This window comes from Callospermophilus lateralis, unplaced genomic scaffold, assembly GCF_048772815.1.
Source record: "Callospermophilus lateralis isolate mCalLat2 unplaced genomic scaffold, mCalLat2.hap1 Scaffold_890, whole genome shotgun sequence".
Lineage (NCBI taxonomy): Eukaryota > Metazoa > Chordata > Mammalia > Rodentia > Sciuridae > Callospermophilus > Callospermophilus lateralis.
The window spans coordinates 155,999-170,357 of NW_027517019.1; the positions used below are offsets into that span (position 1 = coordinate 155,999).

The 14,359-nt window shown below is 36.8% G+C and overlaps 2 protein-coding genes across 2 annotated transcripts in view; one reads left to right on the top strand and one right to left on the bottom strand.

The window, feature by feature from the left end:
• The window catches only part of LOC143641204 (alpha-1,6-mannosylglycoprotein 6-beta-N-acetylglucosaminyltransferase A-like), a 96,525-nt gene extending 91,318 nt beyond the window's left edge, over nt 1-5,207 (bottom strand). The window contains 3 exon segments of the mRNA XM_077108542.1: nt 945-1,182; nt 1,277-1,471; nt 5,088-5,207. Of these exon segments, the coding sequence (XP_076964657.1) occupies nt 945-1,182; nt 1,277-1,471; nt 5,088-5,207 (553 nt within the window).
• A 231-nt stretch (nt 5,208-5,438) lies between these two features.
• LOC143386822 (roundabout homolog 2-like) overlaps nt 5,439-14,359 on the top strand; it is a 132,711-nt gene continuing 123,790 nt past the window's right edge. Inside the window, 1 exon segment of the mRNA XM_077108543.1 lies at nt 5,439-5,581. Within this exon segment, the coding sequence (XP_076964658.1) occupies nt 5,439-5,581 (143 nt within the window).

A 14,359-nucleotide genomic window follows, 5' to 3' on the forward strand; every position in this document is an offset into this window, starting at 1 on the left:
ACTTTGATCACAGGTACATTAAGTTGAAAACTGAAGAAAACTATAAAATCCTCTAAAAGGAGGAGTTTCACTCTGATCCAATACTGTCAAATAAATTTAAAGGTGTCCATCTCAGCCCTGAACAATCAGAACAAAAATAATTTATAGCAAAGGAGAAAGGAGTGAAAATCCCTTCAGATGAATGAACTGAGATGGTTTATCCCAGGTTGTTATTTTCTTGGATCAGGCAAGAGTTCTGATCCCACGTCAAGAATCAAAATGTGGGTGACAGAGGCCAATATCCGATAGGAGTAATAACCAACCAAGTCGCTCAGGTCCTGACAAAGAGCTGGGGAGCTTTGGGTTTAATTAACTTGTTCTCCACTTACAGACCATTAGAACAAGATCCTACTCTTAACCCTTTGTTGACAGATGTGCTGCCAGCCCACAGGAACAGTTTGCCTCCCCTCCAACTTCACAGCCCCAGTAATGCCCAACATTTCCTAACCGGGCCAGCAGGGCCGGGTGCAGACATTGGCGTCCTCCCAGTGTTGGGTCCTGGCAGGCAGAGCCAGAAGTAGTGAAGGCCTTAGACCTCCACTAGCGTCTCAGAAAACCATAGCATCACCTTGTCTGTGCCGCCCAGAGATGCTTGGCTATTCTTAACGCTGCTGGACAATGCAAGCGCCACCCCTTTGCTCTTCGACAGGGTGGCTAGGAAAGCGCGGCTTTGTGTGTGACAGCGAGTGTGCGTGCGCGAATGTCCCCAGGCTCACACACCCCCTTCCACCTAGCCTGCTTGCAGCTCCCGGTCTGTGCGCGCGAGGGGCGCACTGAGACAGGATCCACCTGGCAGACAGCCGCGCCACCAGGCCTCTGGCCACATGGCCTCGGGAGTAGGCCATCTCCCCCCACCCCCGGGGATGGCGAGCTCCGACATGATCATCCGACCCAGCAGCTCTTACCTTCTTGTTGAGCAGGAGCAGCAGCAGCCGGGATCACCTCCCGCCACCCTGCCCACAGGGCCCGAGGCGCAGCTGGGCTCGGGGTCGTGGCGCCCGGAGCCTGAGGCGTGGGTACCTGGGCTAGATCGCGCCCGGGGTGGCCACTGCCGCAGAGCTGCAGGGCCGCAGCTGAGCGGGCCGCGGCAGGGATGGTCTGCAAACTCCCAGCCCTGGCGGGGCCGCGCACAGCGCGTCCACACTAGGCCTACGCGCGGTAGAGACAGTCCTCTGGGTCCAGTGGACCAGGGCAAGGGAGTCTGCCCGCGATTTCTTCAAACCCTCTGCAACCCGACCTCTCCAACTTCTCTCTGCTTCTGAGCTCCTGGCTCGCGGAGGCAGGGATTCCGGCCAGGGACATTCGGCAACTCCCCGCCCTCCCCAGAGGAGCGCTCAGCCAATTCCAATTCGGAACGCCCCAGCTTTTCAGGGGTTGTCTGCAAACTCTCAATCTTGTTGAGGAGGACTTCCAGCCTCGCAATTCCGCCGCCCTAGGGGAGACAAGAGAGAGCTAGACCAATTGTAGCCATAAATAATGTTCTAGGGGCAGCGTGCAAATGCTGATATGACCATGTATCCTCCAGAGTGGTGCAGTCCAAGCCTGTAAGGACCTGTGGCCATCCAGCGGTGAAATCCAATGAGGATGAGATTATAGGTTCAACTGTCTAGTGGTGCAGGCAACTTTAATAAATGCCCTGAGGCTCAGTTACTTCCTTTGTAGAATGGTTTAAATGAGGCCATCAGAGTTGCTACCGCTTGGTTTTTGTGACCTTGTGCAAGCCACTTAACCATTTGGGATTCAGCTGCTTTATCTGTGAACATAATAAATACAGATTCATGAGGCTATTGTGAAGATGAAATAAATGTAAAGTATTTAGTAATACCTGGCATATAGTAGGCACCTAGATAATGAGTTTGGTTCCTCTTTCTCTGCCCTGCTTCCTGCCCCTGATTTTAGGAACACTCTGGACATATACCCAACCATTATACTGTTGTAAATTCAAAAAGAAATGAAACACATCCCATGCCCTGAAGGGACCACAAAGAACACTGACGGGCATGAAATGTTAATTCTGAACCTCCAGAGAGAATGCCTTACATTCACTAAGCATTACAGATCCATATTAAGTCATATCTGTAATGGAGAAAGAGTGGGCTGGTGGATTACCAAGGGGTGAAAATGACAAGGTCTGTAATCCCAGCATGTTCCAGGTTTTTTAACACTACTTCAGGTTACAGTGAATGAGTTTATGTTTAAATTCCTCTGACCTTCCCTGCAGGATTTCTCCATCCCATTTCCCTGTCCTCCTTGGGTGTCTTCATTCTTGGACTAAGATCACCCCATCCTGCTGCTCAGGGTTTTCAGCAGAAGCATTTAGAGAGAGAGGATTGTAGAAAGTTTAAACTCTAGAAACAATTCAATTCATCTTCATATTGTAAGTAATTTCTCAGGACCACACACCCAGTTAGGGAGGTCTCCTGACTCCAGGACCTTAACACACCCTGTGGCCTCTCTTGCACAGAGAGTTTGAGGCACCAGGTCAGTTTTCCCTATAACTTGAACCTGGAAGAAATAAGTGGAATTTTTCCCCATCAGATGAGCCACAAAATATCAGCCACTTGGGTCCTCAGCTGTCAGGAATTGTCCAGGTAGTTCTCAAGGACCACAAGGAAATCTGCATGGACAAGACAATTCCTCTTCATAAGAAAAAGACCTTTTGTTGAAATCCCAGGAATCCCAAGGCACGTATTTCCCTTAGTCCCTTGGAAGAAAATAATGTCTCAAGCTTGCTTCAGGCACCAGGAGGTAAATAAAAGAATGGTGACATCTGGTGGCTAGGCCTTTCTGTGATGAATATGGATAGTACAGATTCTAATCATTACAGATTCGCTTGGAAGCCAAGTTCCCACAGGTGGTTAATTGTACCACCTGGTTGCCTAAAGATTTCTAAAATACATTAATCATTTAAACTTTATGGTTATTACAGATGGTTTTCTCAGAAAGTTTTTTTTTTACAAAAAGTATATGTATACGTAGAGAGAGAACAAAACAGTGTAAATCCATATTTGTATATGTATATGAATTTTCTATATTTGTATTATATAGTCTACTTATTTATATAAATAATATACTTGCAACACCTTTGAAGAAATTAATACTTTCTCAATTGTTTTTCCCCACAGAGTTAGTATTGCAATTTGTTATACTAATAACTGCCAAAGGACACTGCTCATAGATATAAAGATGCTCACTAGGATGGAGTTATCTGTTTCATCGTGTCCTTTCAAGAGAGGGTTCGTTACAAACTTAGGAAGAAAATAACACAGTGAACTTTCAATAGTGAAAATCTTGACAAGTGATGGTCAAGGTCATACCTGGTGAACAGGTATCTCTTTCTAACAGTATACCACTTATGAGCAACAAGTGTTAGGTTAAAAGAAGAGAGATGTTAGGAATTATTTCACAACAATACCACAGTATCTTTTGGTATTGCTAAATCTTCTCTGTGTTGCTCCATGCCTTCCCATATACTTGTCACAGGTACTCTATGTTAGAAAATTGCCCAATTATAATCATAAAAAACATCTCTGTCCATACAATCAAGTCCATTGTTTTTCAGCATCTCTATGTAAGTTACATTTATCCTCATAATAATTTACGAGCAGATTTTATGATACACATTTGATACAAACAGCATACTAGACTTTAAAAGATAAATAATATATTCATCAATAGACACAATTGATAAAGATCAGAGCGAGAATTGAAACCAAAGTTTGTATGTCTCTAAAGTCCAGAATCTTTTACACCATACTGCCCACATTAGACAACATGTAAGAAATGAAAATTAGGGTGTAAACTACTCTAAAGTAGTTTTTCTAAAGCACATTTCTTGGTCTATTCAAATTGTATGAAAATTATAAGCAACAATTATGTTTGTAAATCTTAAAAATCTGGGTCCCATGTAACTCAGTCTTGGAACAGCTCTCTTTGAAATAAACAAATGATATGTTTTTCCTGCCTAGGACTTTGACTATCTTTAATGGCTGGAGGAATTATCTGTTACATAATCCTAGTAGAAGGTGAAGCTTCTGACCAAGTTTTTAGGGCACCATTGCTAGCAGCAGTACCCAGAGACTGATCCATAGCATGAGGATGTAGGCTGCGATGTCTGGCACTTAGTGGTGAAGGTGACAGCATCTTCACCTTACCAGTTCTATGACACAGTTTTAGGAGTTGTTTCTAGATGCATGCCTCTGAGCCTTACTCTCCATTTTCCCTTAAATAAATTCCTTGTCTCCTAATAACAATCAGAGTGTTTCAGTTGTTAGTACTGAAGTAACCAGAGGGATGCAGACATTAGAATCAAGAGGCACAGGACTTGGTGGGGGGTGGGGGGTCAAGGATGGGTTATCTAGTCTCATTAAGGCCTGCTAGGGCTGAAAACCCAGTGGGGAATGATATTGGCCAAATTATAATTCTTTATTGTGTGTATGTACAAATATGTAACAACAAAACCCATCACCATGTATGATTATAATGCACCAATTTAAAAAATGGGAAAATAATAATAATAAAGAAAACCCAGTGGGTTTAAAAGCTTTTGATGCAGGCAGCTGTGGCATATAGTGGCAACAATTTATTAAATTCAGCTCTGGAGATGTAGCTCAGTTTTAGAGGTGGTGCAAGGCTCTGGGTTAAATCCCCAGGGTTCAATCCCCAGCATCAACACACACACACACACACACACACACACACACACACACACACACACAAACACAGAGTTCATTAAAATGTCAACTGTAGTTACCCAAAATAAAGTACTTGTTGAAATCAAGTTTTAGAGAAACCAAGTGGCAGCTAAGGAATGTAAGGACTGGGAAAGAAAGGTGTTTTTTTTTTTATGCAGTTGGACAACTTAAAGAAAGAATAATAAGCTCAAAGTCCTGAATTTTCAGGTCAAAGTACATATAGAGTAGAGATTGTCTATGACTTCTGAAACAGACAAACCAAAAACTAACAACAATAAACAATAAAACTTATTTTTAGCAACTAGAGGCCAAGACAGGTAAAAAAGAAATAGATACCATGGGTTACTAAATTACAATTTTCTTGAATTCACAGTCACTCTCAAATTTGAAACCAAAGACACCAATTAGAACAGAGTAGAACTGAGGACAGACTGGAGACACATAGGAGAATTCAGATGACTGGGTGTATTCCATACCCCTCAAATTCTACATTGGCTTCCCTTACCAAATGAAGGCAATAATGAGGTCCTTGCTGTGTTGATTGAGGTCCTGTAACAAGCAGGCAGAGGGTGTGGTCTTGAAACCTCAGATCCCAGCATGCTCCAAGAGGTCAATTGAAAAGGAAAACTAGAAAGGGAAAAACTTATTCATCCATGAGTTGTGAGATCCTGCTAATTTGTAAAAGCACCAATCTGAGGGATACACATGGACACTGATTCTGAGAATACTAGACCAAGGAAGAAGAACACAGCATTAGATCAGGCTGAAATGATTGATGTGGAGGAGTTGCCAGATTCTAGACTCACTGAGCAGTTGGGAGTAGTGTTCATCATCTGCTCAGTTGCTAGGTATTATCCTAGTTAAGCTGTGGTGTCCTGATCGTGCCTGACCCTGCTGTCCAGAGTCCCTGCTGAATATATGGAGCCAGGTGGCAAATGCCACTTGTCTGCACCCCATCTGATAGAATTAAACTAGCCAATTGAATTTAAGAAGTTTATTCAGAGTGTGAACAATGCCAATCATTTTATTTTTTTCACGTTAGAATTTTAACTAAGATATAAAGAGGAAGTCATAACAACTTGATAGCAAGACAGAAACATTCTTGTGGAGTTAGAGTTAGTAACCTTAAAGTGTAACTTATGGGGAAGATTCAATGATTTCATCTGCTGTGATCCCCATGGGCTGTCTCAATACAGACCTGTTCTCCCTTCACAGTCCTACTGATTTCTAATCAGTAAGTATTTGATTTTCCTAACCTGTTTGATACCTGTGTCCTTAAAACTTTTATCCTAATCCTCACTTTGAGTTGCTTTTCTTGAGCTTTTTGGGGAATTGCTTTCTTATAAATAAATAACTTTATCTTAAATAGACAATGTTGGTTCAACCCATTCCTTGTCTCTGTTACCATACTCAGTTCTCATTTATTTTTATAGTCAAGTTATACATGGTAACTTGTGAACTCTTTAAGACCCTGAGGAGCTAATATTCAGTATTGTGAACTCATATCCAGATTAGAGCTTGGGACATTGTCAGGCTTAAAAAAATAATAGATAAATTGTGCATATGAGAGACAATGGACAATTAATAGCTAGGGGAAATATTTGAATGACGAGAAGAAAAGCTAAAAATGATTCTGTAATTCAATTAATGTGCATCATAATTTAATTAGTTTCACTTAAATATGCATTAGGAAATTTTCTGTTTTTAAAAAGTATGATAATCAACTACATATTAAAAAGAAGTTATTAAAAACTGAAGAATATTTGTGAATTAACGAGTTCAAATTATCTGGAGTTTAGTTCAACAATAGTAGAAAAACACCAATTTTTGCCCACAAATAAAAAAGGATGGATCCTTTGGGACATGATATTAAATTGGAAAAAAAAACACAGGGGTACAGTGCTATTTATCTCCTAGGAAAGCATAAGTTCTCCTTGTTCCCTATGGTGAGAACAAGTGTCCACTAACCCAAAAACCATCCTGGGTAGAAGAACAAAGGGATGAGTGTTTATGATTGCTTACCATAATTACTTTATTCTACTTATAAGTTTCTAATTTTAAAATCAATACATTGCATATTCATTCAATGACTCAAGTAAAAATTAGTAAATGGGCATTTGGTGACATATAGCTTCCTTCTCCATAAACAGCCTTTTGCCCAACTGTTACATAACATTAATTATTGTAACAATTGATAAAGGCATGACTGGCTGCATCTCTCAAAAGATGATACTTTTAATTCCCCTACATCACAAAACAAATAGAAGTGGCATTTGGCAAAAGAAATAAAGATTTTTTTCTTTTCTCTGGAACTTCATTCCAGGCATATAAGATACTAAAAGAAAATTATGAAGTCTCCACGTACATTATTTTTGGATGAAGTTATTTCAGTGAGTTAAAAATAATTTTCTGACTTTTCATAAATAATTACACTGACTATATTAGTATATATTTTATAGAATCATTTTTCTACTAAAATTATTCATGCTAAAATAATGTTGTCATAAAATTAATATATAATTAATGATTAAAATGATCAAAATTCAAAATCTTTATTGTGCCTATAATTATCATTTCTCCTTTTTTCCTTTATTTTTATCGCTCATTTTACTTGACACATTTAAATGAAGACACCTTTGGAGAACACTTTTGGGTGAAGTCTTGGTTATACTATTGATTTTTAAAGTGGCTTGTGTCATTCAGGTTAGTTGGACATACTGGGAAAGTTTCCAGACATTGGCAAAAAAAAACAAACTGAACTTTCCTCCAAAAAATTCAGAAAGAATTTCATTAACCTTTTAATAAAAAAGGTATATTTCTCATTTGTTCAACTCTAAGGCCATGCATTCCCAGGAGAACAAAACAACCAGACCATAGCAAGATGATCTTTGTTTACATCAAGACTGGAATTTGAAAAAGTACAATGCTAGGATTGTCTTTCAGTCAGTAAATGGTGAGCTTTCTCCCTCATGCTTGGTACATACCTTGGTACATGTGAAATTATATATGTTGACAATACACTAAATGATCATTAAATGCTCATAACAATGCCATTGAGCCAACGTTTCAAAAGCTAATCTCAATTGATAAATAAGATAAAGGAAGAAATAAGTTAAAGGAAGAAAAGTAATGTTTATGAATTTAAAAAGTAATTTTACTTTTTTCTTATAATATAAATAATTATCAGTTCTCTCCATGTCCTATTGTATTTATGAAAACATGAAATATAGAAAATAACAAAATAGGTAAAATTAAATGTACAGATAAATGTAGGCAAGCTTTTATTATAGATATTATGTAAGTTTGTTCCATTCATTTTAAAGGTGTCAATGATCTTATGACATATATTGTCAAACTAGGAGTAGAATTAAACTAATCATAGAAAAGTGTCAGATGTGAACATTAAGGGGGTTTTGAATTAATAAATCTCAGTACTATATTATTCTCATAAAAATTTTACTAAATTGAAATATTTAGGTTTAGTCAGTATTCTCTACTCCAGGAAGGCAGAAATTGTGGATTAGTTCTTCTCATAATTTTGTTATAGGTGTCCCTTTCACAGTTTTGAGTTTCTAAACTTGATATAAACATAAGAGAACAGGCAAAATATTTAGATATGTGTAAAAGAAAATGGTGGAGGAGGATTAGACTTAACAAAATAACTGAAATTGTATTCATCATTCTCATTTGATGGAAGAAAATTCACCTAATTAATTAGTTTCAAGTGTCAGAGAAAAATCGTGAATTCAAAATTCTACATTATATCTTTAAATTACTCATCTATAGACAGTAGCATGTATCCAATGTTTGACTCTTTTTATATACTTTAGAATGGTACATTTTTTAAAAAAAATGGAAAAAAGATAAAATGGATTCTGGTTGATTTATGTGACTTTCATGTCAATTACTGCACTTAACTTCCTTGTTAGAACTTGCACATCAGCAGGTAATATGAAGTGCTGGTACATATCTTTCAATATATCTACTTAGAAACTGCCCTCTGAACCTCAACTTCTTGCTATTGCATCAGTAATGTGATTCATATTACAAATGACTGCATTAACTATTCCAGGACTTTGTAAGAATCCATTTTTATTGATGCTTTATGTATCTATACAGTGTCTTTGGAAAGTAAAAAGGAAGAGTTCATTGTCTCCACTAATAATACCAGCCAAATAATGAAAAGGATTGCTAGTAGCTACCCTATTTTCTGCTGCTGTGGTGACATTGTGAACTTCTGACATTCTCCAGGTTGCTGTCCCTCTGCTCATTCCAAATTTGTCAGGTTATTTGGCACCTGATCTGACCTCAGTGTCTACAATGAACTGCTGAGCTATGAAGTGCTTGATTTTTAGATGCTTTTCCAAATTCCTCCCCCCACTGCTACCACCTTTAAAATAACAAGGTCAATCACACAAAAGAAAGATGGCAGCATTTCAGGTGCAATGATGCTGATTATCAGTATAACACATATAGTTCAGAATGACATCAACTTGTCCTTGAAGACCATGGCAAGTCTAGCTGGAACTAAGATAATTTTTAAAAAGGCAGATATGAATGAAAGTATCCATTTTTTTCTAAAGATACTTTATAAAATATGTAGGAAGGCACATTTTAAAAACTTGTTCTCAAGTTATGGCAACTTAAACCAACATTGAAAAAAAAACTTCAGGAAAACACTAATGTTAACATGGACTATAGCTAAATAAATTCTGAATTAATCAAACAGACATTCTTCCTAATGCAGTAAAATAGATTGTATAGTTAATATGAATCACTTGTGAGCAACATATAAGCAATCATTTGTGAATATTGTATACTAAGTTCCTCAAAGGGTTATCTTTTTAAAATTATTCATATTACAAAGAATTCCAAAATGGGAGTTCATATCCCACTTGAATCAAAGTGTGAAATATGACATATCAAGAACTATGTAATGTTTTGAACAACCTACAATAAAAATTAATTTTAAAAAAAAGAATTCCAGAAAACACTTTTGTTAATTAATTTAAAAAGGAGTGATTTCCACATATCTTCATCTCCTTCTCATTTCTTATGGTTTATCTTCCTTAATTTTGTGGCAGTAATCCCTCCTTCTCATGGCAAGTTGTTTGCAAACTGGTCATGCTTACATTCAAATACTCTCAGTTTTACCTGAGTATATCATATTTTTATCTGAGACCTCCACAGTTAGCCTAGGGTGATAAGAAAACAAAATGTCATATAGGTCTCATTCCTTCTTCACCAGGAATATAGAGAGACATGTTTAGACTTCTATGTAGAACATACAATGACTGCATGGAATAAAATTAGTATGTAATATCAATTTTTATTGTCCACAGAAAGCTATTCACACAGTAATTAAATCTTCATTTGAAAACTCTTAAAAGCAGCTAGTGTTTTTTTTAAATTCAAAACAATTTTTGTTTATTGTAAGCCAGTTTTATGTGTAATATTGTAATATCTGAGTAGATAGTATATTGTAGACCTTTAAATTAAGAGAAATGTTAACAATCAGTTAACATGTATGAGGAAAATGACACTCCAAGAAGTGAATAATGCATCTTCAAATGTCAACAGATAGCTACTGATCATACCCAACATTATTTTAAGAAATTACTATAGTTATACTTGAAGGAAAATACAAAGCCAAACTTTAATATCATTTATTTTCTCTATCTAATTTTCACAAATGTTAGTTATCAAAAGGGGACTGAATTAAAAAAATTATCTCCTGCTTTTAGTAGAAAAATTGTTCTAAGTAATTAAAGTCATAGTAATTCAAATTAAAATATTTTTATTAGTTTTTCTCATCCTACTTTTAAAGCCACAGGATTCGTGTAGCTGATGAGGTCTTCAGCAAGATACCAAAACAATGCCAACATTATTCAGCAGAAAAGAATGTAATTATTCAAACCTAGCATGGTACCTTGAGTGATGTAATTAATGTTACACTCAGCAATAGGGCATTTCAATTGCCTGAGATAATGTATTCTTTTAAAAAAATGTGTTGGATCATATATCCATTGTAATTAGGGCAAAGGAAGAGTCAGAAGAAAGTCAGATGAAAAGCATGTGAAGAATATTATGAAAACATTAACCACTCTGTTAAATCCTAATTTTCTCAAACATTCTTTCCTGTATGCTTCTATTTTACCTACTTATTTGAATCTTTTATCTGTCACTATCAGATATGGTCTCCTTGAGGGTAAGGACCATTATTTACCTTTTCATCTCCAGAGATAGTACCTGATATATTCAGAGTTCAGTGTGTATTTGCTAAGTAAATGAATGAATAAATTGAATAAATATAGTATACATTTACATATGAAGCTAAGCATCTTGAACTCTGTAATTACTTTTTACATACATCATTGTAGCCTAATCTAAACTGAAAATAAGAATCACCAAGGGAATTTTATTAAGAATCCAGCTTCCTAGGAATCTCTCTTGATGAGTTTTGGGTTTTAACTGGAACCCTGTTGAGATTAATAAAATTTATTAAAAGTGCCTCAGGGAGTCATAAGACCAGTTAGTTGGAATGATATAGATGATTCCATATTTAAGTTGTATATTTAGAAAGCAGGTAGGTCTCAAGAAAATCTAACAATTGTGTTTTCTTGAGGTGAGTTTTTCTGCTTCCTAATTGGTCTGTCACTACAAAAGTAAACTACACTCCCTTCTTTAACTTCAGTGTAGAAAGATTATGATTTAAGAAAATAAATTTTATGATGGAAAAGATGAAGCATTCAATAGCATTCTTCTGCAGGGTGGCCTATAAGGCACTGGCTTTTGAGAACAGAATACATAAGAACATGGTCATACAAATGTGAGTCTTCAAACAGGGTTACATAGAGAGTGGGTGGAGGAGTAGAAGTTCTAATAATTGTACATTATGAACAGGTATTTTATGAGGATTTTGTATACACACTTTCTCCATGAGTTTGCACAATCAACCTATTAGTTGGGCATTATCTCCATTTACACTGAAGAATCATGATATACAATGGTCACTCACTCCATGGGGAGACTAAGCTAGATCTCTGAGTGCTATCTTGCTATCTTTTTTCCCCCCAACCTACTACAACCATGATTTTAAAATGACTGTGGATCTTTGGAAAGCAAGATTCACAGTTTCCTAATATATCAAATGCACACTGGAATTTTGTAGCTGTATTTTATATAGTCATTTCTATTGGGGAATAAAAAAAGAAGAAGGTGTGAGGGAGACAGTGAGAAACTTATAAAACTTAGTGCAATAAGCTATCTTAACTTCTCCTACCTCCTGCATATCTCCTATTTTAAACATTTTTTCTTGCACATAGATTCTCTTACCTCCTTGAATAGGTTAATTGTTTGAACTTCCTTACGACACTCTAAATTAGATTTTTGGTGATCTTATTTCTTATTTAAGCAAGGGTCAAGCCTATCCCTACTCCTGCTCAAATCCAGCACCATTGTTTTATGCTGAGTGCCTGGAATGCATTATAAACAGTGAGTATGATAAAAAGAGGTTGAGAAGAATGTAAGAAATGATGGTGTTAGGTAAGAGTTCAGAAATGCCAAGCTGGTGGAGGCAGGGTGTAAGAAGATGCGAGGACAAGACAGGCAAACAAGTCATCATGTCCCTGTTAAGATTAGTCCCATTCCCATGACAACTCCCACCATTGAGGGCTATCACCATGACAACTCCTGCCATAGTTTCTATAATTTAAAATGGCCAATGGGGGTAAAGTGAGCTGCATTATAAAGTAACCAATAAGGGAATATTGGACAATATTCTATTCAGGTATCATGAGGTAACCAATGAGAGCAAATGGGATACAGTCCTCAATCCAGTCCACATAGGGAAGAAAAGGCTTCACAGCTCAGTATATAAGATAATTCCCAGACACTGGGGTCTTGAGCCTCTCTTGCTTGGTCCGCTGCACTCTACTTTATGAAATGCTACTTCTAACTTCAACTTTATTTAATTTGTACCCGTTACTTCTTTGGGTCTTGCTCAATTCTTTGTTCAGGACAAAAAGAACCTGAATCCCAACTGGACACCCTGATGATAAAAGTGCCACTTCTCAAAGTATCTATTCTAACCAATATTCTCATGCTAAAAAAAGGTTTTTAAATCCATTTCTTTCATGCTTTCTGCAAATCATGTGTTGTTATTTGCAGCATTTAATGAAAAATGTGACTTGGATTTGTTTAACCAACTATTTTTTTAAGTTGAATTTCAAACTACAAAGGTAGAATCTAAGGTTAATATATCAAGCCAGTGCTATCGCTGAATCCCCTTTATGCCTATAGACAATCCATATCCTTTATATGACCCTTGCAGAGAGTGGATACACAGCCAACTATTTTATTAAATCCTCTGTCGTGACCAAGAGTGAAGTCACTAACAAGGAAAGGAAAACAAGGCATGAGAGAAGAGCAATTGCACCCCATGTCAAGACATTCAGTAGGTGGATCAATACCATCTTCAAAAGCACCCACAAAAACAAAAATAATATTCTAACTTCATCCAAAATCTCCAGTCACCTCCGGCTAACAAAAGACCATATTCTACTACCCACAGCAGTAACTTTATGTTCCCTGCCGCTGTGGAAAATGTTTTATTGGACAAATGGGTCACTGTGGCTATTGGATTAAGTAGTAGCTGCAGAATCCCAGGCCATCACACACAGGCAACTCTCCTGTTGGTATGCCTAGATAAGGTCTTATTCAATTTATGTCTTCTAATAATTTTTGAAAGTCATTCAGTGATTTGAGTTGATCTACTTGTATTTGAATTTTTGGTGAATGCACCATGGTTGAAGATAATAGAACTCCTAAATAATTAATTGGAAAATTTAATTGTACTTTATCTATTGCTATCTCTAGATTATAATTTTTTACTAAATTTGTAAGTGTGGCATAATATTCTAGCAACGTGTTTCTAAGTTTATGTGCTAATAATAAATCATCCATATAGTGAAATATTTCTAAGTGGCTGGATTGCTTTGTTAACAAAAATTTGACACATAGTTAGGCTGTTAGCCATCCCTTGAGGGAGTACTTTCCATTCATATCTCAAATAGGAACTTCATGATTTAGTGCAGGGATAGTAAATGCAAAATGTGGACTATCCTCAGGATGAATTGGAATTGAAAAAAAAACAATCTTTAATATCTATAGCTAAAACATACTAGGTTTTTGGCAAAGCAGACTATTGGGGAATCCCTGATTGAGCAGGTCCCATAATAAGCATCTCATTATTAATGGCTCTTAAATCTTGCAATAATCTCCATTTACCAGATTTCTTTTTAATGACAAAAATAGGAGTATTATAGGGAGATATGGAAGGTTGTATATGTCCCTCCGTTAATTGTTGTTTGACCAGGTCATGGGCTGCTTGTATCTTTTCTTTACTCAGGGGCCACTGAGAAACCTATACTGGTCTTTCTGATTTCCAAGTAATTTTTATTGTCTCAGTGACCCCTTCTGAAAACCCAATCCATGTCTATTTATTTCTTGATCTATTTGAATTGGTGCTGCTATACCTTGTTCTTGTTCTCCTAATCTTTTTTCTTTCCTAAAATCTTGTCTAGCCCTAATAGTGGGCGCATTTGGATTGCTATTATTTGTTAATT